Here is a 15,610-nt window from a genome sequence, read left to right as displayed (position 1 = left end):
CCCAGTGCCCTTTTTTTGCAGAAATAGAAAAACCTCTCCTGTGGGAAATCAAACTTATGTAGCAGAATCAGATGGTACCCTGTCTAGTTTCCCTGAGAAAATGGCTCCTTGAACTCCACCCTGTCCTGTCCATCACAGAAAAAGCTCCTTCCAGCCTTGGCCCCCTTTACTTGTGTGTCTATAAATGAAAGAGTTGGGCTACTCCATGTTGTTAGAGACCAGAGCTGATATGGCCCGACCTGTCATGCCCCCTCTCATTTAAAAAGAGTATTGGCTCTTGTGTGTTTATTGATTAGATAAGTTTATGGGTAATTGATTGATTTACAGCCAACATTATCCTCCTGCAGTTAACCATTTTCTCATCCACATGGGATGTGCCTGAGAGACTCCCACACTCTCCCAAAATTCATATGGCATTTCAAAGGATCTCAAAAAACCAAAACACTCCTAGAAAAGAACAAAGCCAGAGCACTCATAGTTCTTGATTTAAAACTTTCTACAAGGGCTGGGATTATGGCTCAGTGGTAAAGCACTTGCCTGAGATGCATGAGGTACTGGGTTCGATCCTCAGAACCACATACAAAACTAAATAAAGTTAAAAAAAAAAAAAAGCTGAAATTCTTTTTTCTTTTTTGAAATTCTTTTTTAAAAATGGTATAAAAAAAGCTGCAGTAATCAAAACACTGTTGTACTGAAATAATAAAAGACATATAGACCAAAAGAACAGAATAGGGCTGAGAAATAAATTCTTACGTCAAATGATGTTTAAAAAGAGGATCAAGACCAATCAATGGCAAAAAGAATTTTTTTCAACAAATGGTTCTGAAAATACTGAATATGATATGCAAAAGAATGAAGTTGGACTCTAGACCACATACAAAAATTAATCCAAAATGGACCTACGATGTAAAGTAAGACCTAAAACTAAAAGTTTCTTAGAGAAAATACAGGGCAAAAGTTTCATGACACTGGGTTTGGCAATGATTTCTTGGAAACACACAGGCAACTGAAGAAAAAACAGACAAACTTTGTAAAAATGAAGTTGGCTTATGACTCAAAGATACTATTAAGCCAGGTGCAGTGGTGTGTTCCTATAATCAGTTACTTAGGAGTCTGAGGCAGGAGGATTGTTTGAGCCCAGGATTCTGACACCAGCAAGTTAGTAAGACCCCCTCTTTTTTTTTCTCTTACAAACACAGGTACTATCAAAACAGCTGAGTCAACCACAGTGTAAGAGGAAATATTTTCAGTCATGTATCTGATAAGTAATATCTAAAATACATTAAAAACTCCTAAAACTCATCAACAAAAACCTGGTACCCAATTAAAAAATGGACAAACAGAAAGACAAATACTGTATGATTCCACTGATATGAGGTTATTAAAAGCAAAAATGTAAATCAGAAACTAGAATGGTGGTTGCCAGGGGCTGGGGAGAGAGAATAGGGAGTTATTATTTAATGTGGAGTTTCAGAGTTTGCAAGTGAGAGCTCTGAAGATGGTGGTAATGGTTGCATGACAATATGAATGTCCTTGATACCAATAAAGTATGCTTAAAAATGCTTAAAGCCAGGCACTAGGTGCATGCCTATAATCCCGGACTCAGGAGGTTGAGGCAGGAGGATTACAAGTTGGAGTTCTGTTGCAGCAACAGTGAGACCATATTTCAAAATAGAAAAATAAAGAGTTGGGAATGTAGGTCAGTAATAAGGCACCTGTGAATTCAATCCCTAGTACCAAACACAAAAAGCAAAAAAACTTCAGTTATTTTTAGTGGTACTGAACTAGAACCCAGGGCCTTGCAAATGTGAGGTAAGCATTCTGCTACTAAACTGCATTCACAGCCCATTGTGTAAATTTTATGTGCATTTTATCATTATTAAAAAAAATTTAGGGCTGGGGTTGTGGCTCAGTGGTGAAGCACTTGCCTAGCATACGATGCAACACTGCATATAAATAAAAATAAATATCCAGGACTGGGGATATAGCTCAGTTGGTAAGAGTGCCTGCTTTGCATGTACAAGGCCATGGGTTCAATCCCCAGTACCACCCCAGAAAAAACCAAACAAACAAAAAAAACCCCAAAAAACTCAAAGGTCCAACAACTACAAAGTATGTGTGTATATGAATACATATGTAAGCTCCTAATTTATATACATTTATATATATTATGTAAATGTTTATATATATATTTATATATATATATAAATTAGGAGCTGGGCATGGTGGTGCACACCTGTAATCTCAGCTACTCAGGAGCCTGAGGATGATGGCAAGTTCTAGCTTTAGCAACTTAGTAAGATCCTATCTTAAAATGAAAAATAAAAGGGTTGGGTGTGTAGCTCAGTGGTAAACCATCTCTGGGTTTGATCCCCAGTATCACCAAAAAAAAAAGTGGGGGAGTGGAAAATATTACAGGATATCTGAGGTTTCGATGATATTCTCCACACCAATTTTCTAAAGCTTCTATTTTCCTTTCTACATCTAGATTTTTCTTTCAGAAACATTTTTTAAACATGTCAATTAAAATGAAATGAAATAGAATAAAATGCCACTGATAGAAGATAGCAAATTGAAACAATAACACTGCTTCTTCAAAACTGTTTCAACTTAGCACTTTCTTAGCCTTAAAGGTAGACTTCACAAACCTTACGGTAAATAAACAACCGTTATCTTCACTGCCTCCTTTCCCCCAGCCCAACTTTTACAGAAAATAAACCAGAATGGAAAGACTAAAAAACACTGGGGCTTCTTGAATGAGTTAACATATACCTCACACATTATGTGTGTACCTCACACATAATGAGCATTTAGAAAATGTTAATCATTCCCTAGATGACAATTTTTTAGGCCTAGGTAGAGACATTTTTCCAAACTTAAAAATTAGGTTGTAAGTGTATATGGTGGTGCACGCCTGTAAGTCTAGTGGCTTGGAAGGCTGAGGCAGGAGGACTGCTAAGTTCAAAGCCAGCCTCAGCAACTTAGCAAAACCCTGTCTCAAAATATAAAACACAGGCTGGGATGTTACTTAGTGGTTAAGCGCCCCTGGGGTCAATCCCTGGTACAAAACAAAAACAAAAAGGTTGTAATCTCATGATGGAAAAGTATGATCCAAGAGAAAACAGAACAAATAGGATGGACAATCCTTTATTTTTGTACACTCTGAAGTTTTCAGTAAACAATCATTCAATGGAAAAGAGAACATGAAATATCAGTCTCCAGCCATCAGCAGCTGCTCTGCTCAGGGCCTAGGATCCGTCTGGCCCAAGTGGTGAGGTGGAGGGGTGTATTTCCCTTCCTTTATTAGCTTATCCCGCTGCTTCTTGATGGCATTCACACGTTTCATCTGTCAAAGGAAAAAAGCATTTAAAGTAGAGGGAAATTTGCACCAGAAAGTGAGAAGTGGAGAAACTGAGCTAGATTTTGGTTTCATTTTTAAACTCTGGAAGGTTTTTCATCCTATAGAGGGCCTTTAAGACAATGTCCATCATTTTCTTTTTGCTGTGCTAGTATTGGAACTCCCCCACATATGCTAGGCAAGAGGATCAAAAGTTCAAGATGGGTGTGGGCAACTCAGCAAGACCTGACCTCAGAAAGGACTGGGGATTTAACTCAGTGATAGAGAACTTGCCTAGCATGTGCTAGATCCTGAGTTCAATTCCCACTACTGCAAAAATGAATAACATAAAATAAAAAATGAAAAAGGCTGGGGATATAGCTCAGCGGTACAGTGCTTGCCCAGTATGCATGAGGCCCAGGGTTGAACCCCAGTTCTGGATGGGTGCAGTGGCGCACACCTGTAATCCCAGTGACTCAGCAGGCTCAGGCAGGAGGATTCCAAGTTTGAGGCTGACCTTAACAACTTAGGGGGCTCTGTTTCAAAATAATAAAACAGGGGCTGGGGACGTGGCTCAGTGGTTAAGTGTTCCTGGGTTCAATCCCAGGTGTAAAACAACAAAAACAAAACGCCAGTACTGTACAAAGAAAGAAATAGTTAATATGAGGTCTCTTTTTAGGTAAAAAAGTAGAGGCTTGGCAAGTGCTCAGCCACCTTTGAGTCCTGAGTTCTATTCTCTTCTCAGATGGGCCACTGGTTGCTTCCCAACAAGTCAAAGCCTACCCACAACAATGACATGATTTGGCCCCTGGTTTCTGTAACACAGAAAGTACGCTTACCAATCCTGATGGCATTCCTTTGGTCAAAGCCCTTCAATGGCTTCTCATATTGGCTTACAAGAACCTCTCTGACTTAATATCCTTCCCCTACTTCTCTCTATTCCAGCTCAGGGACCTTTGCACTTGTTTCCACTGCCCAGAACATTCTTCCCACATATCCATGTGACTTTCTTAAATACTTTGCCTATATCTTCAAATGCCGAGCTCTTTTTTGACTACCCTAATATTTGTTTTATCTATTTTTTTGGTACCAGGAATTGAACCCAAAGGGCACTTAACCATTGAGACACATCCCCTGTCCTTCTTATTTTTTGTTTTGAGACAGGGTCTTGGTAGGTTGCTTAGAGCCTCACTAAGTTGTTGAAGCTGGTTTTGAACCTTCGATCCTCCCAAGCTGCTAGGATTACAGGCGTGCACCACCATGCCTGGCTGACTACCCCAAGGGCTATGTAAAGTGGCATCCATTTAGCTCAACCCTAACACTTTGTATCCTACTCCTTGTTTATTTTCCCTATCCCACTTACTACCTGACATATCATATTTTACTTGTTAATTTTTCTTCCTTGCACTAAAAAAAGCTTCATGAAGTCAGAGACTTTTGCTGTTTTGTTTATTGCTATATTCCTACTGCCTAGAATAGTTATAACATAATTCTCCAATTAATATTATTTTTAAATGAACAACTGTTTTTACAAAAGGCACAAAGTTAGTATATTTAGTTAAACATCTCATTAACTTTAAAGTAGTAGTATAAATATAACTTCAGTATTATCCTAAATATTGATATAAATATTACCCCCCAGGGGTATGAAAGAGCAACACCCCAGTGCTCTTTATTTTTTGATATAGGGTCTCACAAAATTGCTGAAGCTGGCCTCCAACTTGTGATCCTCTTGCCTCTGCCTCCAGAGTGTCTGAGATTCTGAACATGTACCACCATGCCAGGCTTAACAGACTACTTTCTTACCATTTCTCTCAAGAGCATTTCTGAAGGAGTCTTCCAACAGAGTTAAGTCATGGTTGAACTATGACAACACCATATATCAAATCTTTCTAAGGAGAAGCAATACCCACTTAGTGTAGACGAGGAAATAGTCAGTGGTAAATTGCATCCTTAACATGCACAAGGCCCTGGGTTCAATCCCTATCACCAAAAAATAAATAAACCAAAAACAACCATTTAAGTGTTGTGGATAAGGACGGGTTCTGGAATGCCCTTACCAGGCTCCCAACTCTACCACTTTCTAGCTCTGAGAGTTTAGGTAATGTCCTTAATTTTTCCTTGTCTCAATTTTATTTTTTAGGTGCTGGATGCCAGGGCTTTGCACATGGTACATTAAGTGCTCTACTACTGAGCTACAACCCCATCCCCTCTCAAATTTTTCATCTTATAATAGGAAAATTAATAACAACTCATCTTACAGAATTATTTTGAGAAGTAAATGCATTATTATAAGCTGACAACTTTTTAAAAAATATTTTTAGTTGTAGATGGACACAATATTTTTTTAACATTTTTTTTTAGTTGCAGATGGACACAGTACATTTATTTTTATTTTATTTATATGCGGTGCTGAGAATTGAACCAAGCGCCTCACACTTGGTAGGCAAGTGCTCTGTCACTGAGCTACAGCCCCAGTCCTGGACAATATTTTTATCTTTCTTATTTTTTTATGTGGTGCTGAGGATTGAACCCAGTGCCTCACTCGTACTGGGCAAGCACTCTACCACTGAGTCACAACCCCACCCCTGCTAAGAACTTTTTAACGGTGGTTGAGTCCAATTCCCTGATTTACTAACTTCTTTGCCTACAGAAAGTTATCCAGTCATTTAGCACAACCTGTAACATGGTAACTTATCTATTCATAAACTATAGGATTAGGAGGTGACTTTAGAGGCAGCTCCAATTTTCCCTTAGTAAGAAACTAACAAAGGGCTGGGGATATTGCTCAGCTGGTAGAATGTTTGCTTTACAAGCATAAGGCCCTGGGTTCAATCCCCAGCACCACCAAAGAGAGAGAAAGAAACTAAACAAAGAAGGGGAACTGAGTTGCTCAAAGTCACAAAACTAGTGGTGGCAGAACCAGCATCAGAATCTGGCTCTCCTAATTCCCAATCCAATGTTTTTTCAACCTCACACACTGCCTCCTCCTGATCCAGATTATGTAAAAATCTGGATCTGAGCAATAAATAACTAGGGACCAGAAGAAAAAAATTTAGGACATACCATGAACTAAATGGCTATAACTACCCACTGTCCCTGGGTAATACTAAACTATTACCTAATGATTATATTCCCACAGAGATCAATACAAGAATGCTACCTGATAACCTGATACTCCCTCATTCCTTCCAGGTTTGGCTTCCCATTATCCAAATGTCAACAGCAGATGTTAACAGATAAGAACTTTAAATATTTTGATCCAGTTTGCTATAAATTTTTTTTTTTTTGGGGTGCTGGGGATCGAACTCAGGGCCTTGTGCAAGCACTCTACCGATTGAGCTATCTCCCCAGCCCCAGTTTGCTATAAATTTAACTGAAAATGTAAACTGTCTCCCTGAACTCCAAGACTTTGGAAGTAATAAAAACATTTCTGTTGGCTGTTACTACAGCTCAGTGGTAGAGTGCTTGCCTGGCCTGCATGAGGCCCTGGGTTCGAACCTTAGCACCACATTAAAAAATGAAAAAATTAAAAGTTGTTTAAATATGTTTTAATAAAAGCGGTAAAGATTTTTTTTTCTCTATGGAGCCAGGCATGGCAGTACACTCTGGGACTATGGAATCCCAGCTACTTGGGAGGCCAAGGCAGGAGGATCACTTAGGAGCTGGAGATCAGCCTGGGCAATGTGGCAAGAACCTACCTCAAAAGGATTAAGAAAAAAAAAAAAAAAAATTCTATTTGCTATATTTGAAATTCTATTCGATGTATCTGAAGCACAGAAATAGGCAAAATGAAAGCTCAAACCAAGAGATTTCTTCTCTAAGGGAAAATAGGACCCTTTATCTTATAAAACTCATTAAAATCTTGAGGAGGTGAGCACTGTGCTGCTAAGATCCTTTCTATTCTGCATCTTTGGTCAGGTTTACGTAAAGCAATCTCATTAACACCTCCATCTTCCTTAGAGTATAAATGAATTCAGAGACTGCTATATTATGTTCATTCTAATAGATATACAGGATACAACCTCTTCACAATGAGGGTTCAATAAATCTGAATATTTTTGCCCAAAGATTTTCAAGGACAGTTAAAACAGCCAAAACTACTTGACAATCTCTGTTTATAGCCTACTGAAAAAATGTACACATATGTAATTTCTAACCTGGTGACTATAGCAGCATGCAATACGAGGAAGAATTTGAGAGAAGATAAGGAAGAACACTAAGAATGGGCCCTCCCTCAGATCTGAAGGTACTTAACTTCCTTGTCATGGTACCTCAGTAGAGGTGTTTCACCCCAAGTTTTACCAATTCACATTGGGCAAGTCACTGCTCAATGACCAATTAAAAACACTTTAAGAGTAGCTCCAAAGAAATAAACAAGTAATTCAGCTCCCATCTCCGCTATTTCCTCACCGTTTTCAGTCGAAGCAAACATTCTACGAAATCATCATATTCTATTTTGCACTCTTTCTGTGCTCGGATATTACCAATTCCATGTGCACACTCTATCCATTCTTTTTCAAAAGCGTGGCATCGAGAAGGAATCTTGTAGGGCTGTTCAGCACTTTGGATTGTCAGGTGGCGATCTAGGTTAATGCCCAGTCTTTTTTGCACATCAAAGAAAGGCATTGCTGTAATAGAAGATAAATAATAATAATAATGCCACAAGAATGTGATGAGACATTACCAAGAAAAAAAAAATGAGATAATCATAAGTCCTCTAGAAAGATGTATTCTCCAATTTCTTCTCACCAAACTTTTTCATTAGATAGGTTCTCCCAGTGTATGGTAGGTAAGCAATTTTTGTGCTTACTCAAAACTCAAGGAAAAAAGGACTAGAGTTAAGGAACAATGCCAAAATATTCTCTATTAAGGACATTTTTGTAAAAAGTCAAATAACTTCCATGTTTTGAGTGAATAATACCAGTTATTTGAAATAGATCTGAAGAAAACGGAAAAGAACAAAAAAGGTAGAAACACAAAATATTTCTTTACATTTTTCATTTTTTTTCTGTATAAGGATCGAATCCAGGGGCACTTTACCACTGAGCTACATTTCCTCAGCCCTTTCTATTTGTAATTTTGAGATAGTCTCACTAAGTTGCTGAAACTGGCCTCAAACTTGTGATCCTTCTGCCTCAAAGCAGGGATTACAGGTGCATGCCACAGTGACATGTTTCTTCACATTTTTCTGTCCATTCTTTCCATATCAATTCGGATGACACATCTCCTGAGAAACCTTCCTAAATCCGGTGTCCCTCCTCTGTTTCTATAGCATTCTCAATTTTCACAGGAATACTCTGCACATTACTATAATGGATATTTACTTTTAACTCTTCCCTACTGGAGAAAGAATGCTTTGAGGGCAGGGACATGGCAGAGACTTGGTAACTGCTGAAAAAATGAATTTAATTACTGAAGCCAGGCCTGGTGATGCACACCTGTAATTCCAGTGACTTGGGAGGCAGAGAGAGGAGGATAGCTAATTCAAGGGCAACTTAGCAAGACCTTGTGTCTCAAAATAAAATATGAAAAGGGCTGGGGATGTAGCTTAGTGGTACAGCACACCTTTTTCAAATCCCAGTACTGAAAAACAAACAAACAAACAAAACCCAAAAACAAATTAAAAAAAAAAAAAAAAACCCCACGCTCACAAACCAAAAACACTTAGATGTTCAAATAATGAAGAAATGAGTAGGAGCTGGGGTTGTGGTGCAGTGGAAGAGCACTTGCCTAGCATGTGTGAGGCACTGGGTTCGACTTAAGCACCACATATAAATAAAGGCCCACTGACAAGTAAAAAATATTAAAAAAAAAGAAATGGGTAATTAAATTGTGGTATCCAGTAAAATATGTTAGACATCAGAAAAAAATAACATACACGGCAAATACATAATACTGTTAAATGAAATAAAGACAAACACAAACACATTATAATAATAAAAAAAGGGGGAAAACACAAATACCATTGTAATTGTGTATACAATTTAATTTCTACAGTTTCTTCCCATTCTTTCAATTGTTTCCCGAATAATGACTTTCCAGGCACTGAGATGGGGGAAAGCAGCTGCTCAACGTAAGCACTAGAGAGTCACTGGGAACTGGAAACCTACTGGAAGGAAAGCGAGTGGTTAAGAAGTGAGTGTTTTTGAGGAAGTATCCGAGGCTTTCCAGGGGCTTGAAAATGCCTCTGAGACGGGCGGAGTTTGCCAAGTGAAGATCAGTAAGGCAACAGAATGAGTTACAGCCTAGGTGCTGGTTATCTTTGGGGTCACTGAGGACCCAGAGTGGCTGAAGCGCAGAGTGCATGACGGGAAGAAAGAAATGAACGAGGTTGGAGGGGCCGAAATCACGCAGGGGCTTGATGGCCGGGATAAGGAGCGTGGATTTCGTAAAATCGGAACACAAGGTCCAAACATTAATCCGGCAGGAAGCTAAGTCAACCTGGAAAGACAGCTGAGCGAGGTGCGGGCCCTGGATGTGCAAGTGAAGGGGCCTAGAAAAGCTGAGAGCACGCCCAGAGCTCGGGTCTGGGAGAAAGGGAAATCTGAGGAAATCTGTCAAAGAGAGGGCAGAAGGAAGCTCCTTCACTGCCGCGCAGACAAAAGCAGCTCCTACCTTCCCTTCGCAGTGTCCTTGTCTCCTCCGGGCCTCAGCTTCAGGACGACCGGCTAGCGACGCACTCGCCTGCCGTAAAGGATGCCCGCAGCGCGACGTTTGCAGCTAGACGCCGGGAGCCGACTTTCCCTCCGCAGTCCCGCCCCGGAAACCATAGAAACCAAGCCGGTCAATCTGTGCCTGCATACTCGTCTTCCTTGGTCTCTGGAGACCTTGACTGGGATAAACTGACCTTCCCTAAGCCACCTCTTTGAAGAAGGCTTAGCTCATCGAGCGTTCTTACTGTCTCCTACCGCAGTACTTGATGTGAGGAAGAACACCGTCCTAGCCCCAATAACACGTAAACCGTGGACTGTGAACCCAGATCACTTAGGGGCAAATTCTAGCAATGTCGCTTGTGTGACCCGGAAATATTTCCTAATCTCACCGTGCCCTCAGTTTCCCCTTTTGTTATAGGTAATAGTAACTTGCTGGGCCTATGGTGCACTGTAATCCCAGTGATTCGGGAGGCTCACAAATTCAAGGGCCAGCCTCAGTAATTTAGCAAGAGCCTGTTTCAAAATAAAAATAAAGGGGCTGGAGTTGTGGCTCAGTGGTAGAGCGCTGGCCTGGGTTTGAGCCTCAGCACCGCATATAAATGAAAAAATAATAAAGGAAATGTGTCCATCAACAACTAAAAATACTTTTTTAATATATATATTTTTTAATTGTTGATGGACTTTTTTTTTTTTTTTAATGGGATGCTGAGAACCAAACCCAGTCTCACACGTAAGGCAAGCACTCTACCACTGAGCTACAAACCCAGCCCCTAAAAATAATTAATTACTTAATTAAAAAATGAAAGCAATAAAAGGGGCTGGGGATGTGGTTCAGTGGTTAACCTCCCTGGGTTCAATTCCCATACGACTATTACTACTACTATTACCTACAGAGTAAGGTTGCTATAGGGACTAAATGAGTTATGTGTAAGGCACTGGGACAGTGGCTGGCACTTGGAATGCACTGTAAGGCAGTCACAGTTCTTTGATGTCTCAGCTTCTAAAATTTGAGATAGACTGATAACATTTCCTCTGATGCTCCAGAACCTATAGTGATTCCCTTTGATTTATCAGAGTCTCTGAAGTGTGTGATTTGATATACATTGGGGGTGTGGGATGAAAATACTAGAATATTTATATAACTTGTCTTAATATGTAAATTTTATGTAGTGCATAACATTACTGCAATTTACACATAAATTCTTGTAAATAAGTATTTATTTGGGGTTTGGGCTGAAATTTTTTCCCCCTTAAATGGTGTGCTATCAAAAACATTTAGAGAATTCCAGTTTTCTCTACTTCCCAGCCTCATCATCCAAATCCCCACCTAATATTCTGAACAAGAGCTTGCTTTTCCAACAGTTTGGGCAAAGTACAGCATTTTCCTCCCATCTCCACTTCTCGTAATACTGGCTTTGCTGCTGGACTTCTGCACAGGTGTGGTACGTGGTGTCTGTCCGTGCCTACCCCACCCCTCACCAAATGGGATAACTGCCCCTAAGGCTGAGGATCATCCATCCTGGGGAAACTCCTAAGGTGCACAACTTACTGGTTTCATTCAAGCATTTCAACTCCCTCATACCCCATCAGATATGATTCACATGAAGTCAGTTGCAATTCAGCTAAAATTTCCTGAGCACCTAATATATGTCCAGCAGAATACTTGGGAGGATTTGGTAACTCATGAACATTGCCCACAAAATACTATTGGCAAAGTATTGATCATCACCCTTTGCAATTATGGTGGGCAAATGCTTTCCTATGAAGCTACACCCACAGCCAGCCTCACTTTGTTGCTCCTTGATGATATCTTCCCAGCCACTTAGGCATGAAAATCCCTAGAGTTGTGTATCAATATTCCTTCAACAAGTTTACAAACTATTTCTCATTTTCTGACTCCCAGATCCTCCTTTCAATTTGTTTTACATGACCAGTCATCCTAAAATAATTTGTTTTATTATTCCTCAGAAATACCATGTACAAATAGTACAATGATGGGCAATATGAACTTTCCCAGGGCCAAACAGTTCTCAGTATAAGAAAATGACAACAAAAACACATGGTGAATGACAATCAATACTTCACCTCAGTTTAAGGGATGGAAGTGTTGGTGGGAAATGTGATAAACTGGAAACCACATATTTGTTTAAAGGCAGCAGCAGATACACAGCTCCAACTTTTTGTAAAAAATATTTTTTCAGTTGTTGATGGACTTTTATTTTATTCACATATTTATATGCAGTGCTGAGATTTGAACCCAGTGCCTCACACATGCTAGGCAAGTGCTCTACTTCTAAGCCACATCCCCAGCCCCAGCTCCATCTTATTATGAGAGAATCAGGGCTATAAATTGTCAAATCTTCTGATGTTCCAAGAGAAGCTAGAAATCTTAAGTGTTTAAATGTGAAGTATCCTAGTTTAGAATATGGGGAAACTAACATTTTTTAAAAGTACTGGACCCAGCTCAGCAAGACCCTGTCTCTAAGTAAAAAAAGGGCTGGGGATGTGAGTCACTGGTTAAGCACTACTGGGTTCAATCCTTGGTACCGCCTACCCACCACCTACCCACCAAACACACAAAAAGTACTGGAGCTAGATGCAGTAACACTGTGCCTGTAATCCTGACTCAGGAGGCTGAGGCAGGAGAATTCCAAGTTCCTGGTCAACCTCAGCAACTTGGCAAGACCCTGTCTTAAAATAATTTTAAATAATAATAATAATAATAATAATAATAATAATAATAATAATAATAAAGGGCTGGGGATGTGGCTCAGTGGTAGAGTGTCCCTGGGTTTAATCCCCAGCACAGAGGGGAAAAAAAGAATTATAAGTGCTGGCCAGGCTGTGGGTGTAGCTAAGGGGTGGAGTGCTTGCCTACCACTAGAGGGTTCCTGGGTTCAAACCCCAGGACACAAAAGAAAATGTGCTGGTCAAACAAAGGACAGATTGAAAATGGCCTTTAAACTGCCAGATTTCAACCCTAAGGTTATGGGTAAAAATGGAGGCAGGTAAAGCAATTTAGTTTGAATTTCGAAGGCTTCTTCCTCTCTGTCTTGCTCCCTTCTCATTCACTCTCTGGTTGGCCATTTCTTTTCTTTTTCTTGTGGTACTGGGAATTGAGCCCAGGGTATCATACATGCTAGGCAAGCATTGTACCACTGAGTCACATCCCCTATCCCGTGACCATTTCTTTTCTAAAACTCAAATATGATCATCTAAAAAACACTTTCTGAACTCTGACCACATGTCATGGTCCTTGTGGGGCTCTTGGGTTGAAGTTGCAATCAGAATGTTATGGCAAGTGATCTTTCTGTTACAAAAAGAAGAACTGGGGCAAGGGTGTAGCTCAGTGGTAAAGCACCTGCTTAACATGTGCCAAGGCCCTGGGCAGCACACAAAATAAATAAATAAAGAGGTAGAAAGAAACACAAAGTAGGGGGCCATTCATTCTGCAGGGACTGTGTGGTGTCCATACGTTAAGAAAGATCAAAATCTTGAATGACATTCCAGACTCTTTATAACTTGGTTTCTTTCCATTTCTAAATCCTTGAATCCAGTGCTTACCACACCTTCTCAAACTCGTGATCTCAACGACTCCCAACAAATTGCTTGCAAGTTTTCTAGGAGCAGTTTCTTCTGCCTGGGATGATCCTACTCACTTCCTGCCTGCTTCCTTCCCATTATCTTCAGCTGAACGCCTAATCCATTCATACTGTTTATCTTGCCATATTCTAGCGAAAACTTCCCGAATTCTTGAGGTCCCGTAAACTTCCATTGGAGATGCGCGAAGGTGTGGACACAGCGGGCCCCTCCACTGGACGGCGCAACCAACCTGCTCTACGTGGGCAGCAGCTCTTCCTCCACCGCCAAGGGTGGGAAACTACAACTCCCAGAACCCCACCTTCGTCGTTGCTGTGGTGCCCACAGGCCGCGGGGATTCTGCTGTTACGTCACGTCACGTAACCCTTGCGGGGAGTGGCGCCTTGATGTTTTCGTCCTCTGCGCTCCCCGGGCTCCAGCTTACCTGTTGTTTTTGGCGGTGCCGCTGTTTGAGCGCAGAGCCATCGGGCATGGTAGGCAAACCCTCTGCCACTGAGCTACTCCTCCAGTACTCCCCAGCCCCCCACCTTTTCATTGCCTCGCCCTGTCAGAGTGTATAATGAAGTTAAAGGGCTTTACGCCTCTAGAGGCCCGCCCGAGCCGTCGCCTCCTTCCATTTCATCTACGGGACTAGGATTGGAGACCAGGTGGAACACGACTAGACGCGACTAGGGTTTGCTGCAGGGATCCCGAGGATCTGTTCTTCAGCATAGCTTGGAAGTATAATAAGGTGGGGCTTGAAGTCCTAAAGAAGGTACCCAGTCTTAACCCTCTAAAGAGACCTCAATTGATGCGTGAGCACGGGCGTCTGGAGGTCACAGCTGGGCGGTCTGAGTGTCCCTGGGAGTTTCTTTGCTGAACCTCTATCCTTGATCTGCAGGGCTTCCTCATCTTTACATACTCCTTAGTCATAAGCGAGAAAGTCGTCAACACTACCCTTTTGGAAATAGTCCCTCTATAATTTAGCACTGGGGGAACTTTATCTGATACTATTGCCACACAGATTTGAATAAACAGCTGGGTAATCTGCAGATCCTAGTACATTTGAGAAGACAGTGAATTTGGAAACTCCCTATCCCTAACCCGGTAAGTGAAGTTTAGGATACAACAGAGCAGAGAAACAAAGTAATCTGAAAGATAAAGTAATGGATCCCAACATTTGAAATATAATGGAAACCAGAGTAAACTAAAGAAGAATGCTATTTGGGGATGGAGGAAATACCAAGTGAAACAGCAATCACTGAAGAAAACTTTGTTGGGAAGGATGGCTTTGCCAGGCTTCTGATGTCAGGAGTAACCTGAAGTTGATAAACATTTCATCCTTAAAACGAACTACCCTCATTTTGATATAGAGCTGTGCTTAACTTTAACTAGGTTCCCCAATATGATTACATGAAAAGAACACTGGTAATGCCAAAGAGTCAGTTCGCTACACCTGACACATATACTCACCAGAAGTTAACACTGGAGTCTGGTTTTATAGCTAGTCTTATTAGTGAGTCAGCATTCCTGAGATCAGGGTCATAAAAAAACTAGTTGAAAGGAGCCTCCGGGGGGGCATCTGAGTAGCATTCCCCAGAAACACCCTGCTGTCTGTCTAGATACACTAGAACACTTAACAATGTAAGGAGCTTTATTACATTTTTGTTTTACTAGACTGTGAGTTTCTCTAGGGTAATGACTGCAACTCTTCTTACCTTGGCTGCAGAGAGAGAACCTATAGAAGGCTTAAAATTATTTGATCTGGGAGTTAAGGGTAGTTTAAGGTAATACAATGAAAGAAGAGTAGCTACATACTTCATTTATTACTCATTCAAGAGACAATAGAGATAACAGATCAAGTTGGTACCAAGAACTCAATATAGTGATAGTCAATGACATATAAATGCATTATACAACTTAATAAGAGCATCATGAGAAGTGCCAAGATGGAGTTCTAGGGTAAGTACTATACCTCAGAAAAGGTCTTACAATCCAATTTAGTCTAGTTATTGCCATTACCATTTTATCTTCTTCA

The 15,610-nt window shown here is 40.6% G+C and overlaps 1 protein-coding gene across 1 annotated transcript; it reads right to left on the bottom strand.

Annotated features, from left to right (window-relative positions):
- Positions 1-3,126: 3,126 nt before the first annotated feature.
- Positions 3,127-10,112, bottom strand: NDUFS5 (NADH:ubiquinone oxidoreductase subunit S5). The gene is made up of 3 exons (XM_079113924.1): positions 9,956-10,112; positions 7,751-7,968; positions 3,127-3,346 (listed from the first exon to the last, which is right to left on the bottom strand). Exons 2-3 carry the CDS (start codon positions 7,964-7,966, stop codon positions 3,242-3,244), a joined length of 321 nt encoding a protein of 106 aa, XP_078970050.1. The 5' UTR covers positions 7,967-7,968; positions 9,956-10,112; the 3' UTR covers positions 3,127-3,241.
- Positions 10,113-15,610: the final 5,498 nt, after the last annotated feature.

The sequence above is a fragment of the Sciurus vulgaris genome (genome assembly GCF_902686455.1).
Source record: "Sciurus vulgaris genome assembly, chromosome: 1".
Taxonomy (NCBI): Eukaryota; Metazoa; Chordata; class Mammalia; order Rodentia; family Sciuridae; genus Sciurus; species Sciurus vulgaris.
This window is presented reverse-complemented; position numbering and strand designations above follow the sequence as displayed.

Coding starts and splice junctions, on each gene's coding strand:
- NDUFS5 (XM_079113924.1), bottom strand. CDS start 7,966: ATGCCTTTCTTTGATGTGCAAAAAAGACTGGGCATTAACCTAGATCGC. Junction 3,347..7,750: donor GTTTGCTTCGACTGAAAACG/GTGAGGAAATAG, acceptor TTCCTTTGACAG/ATGAAACGTGTGAATGCCAT.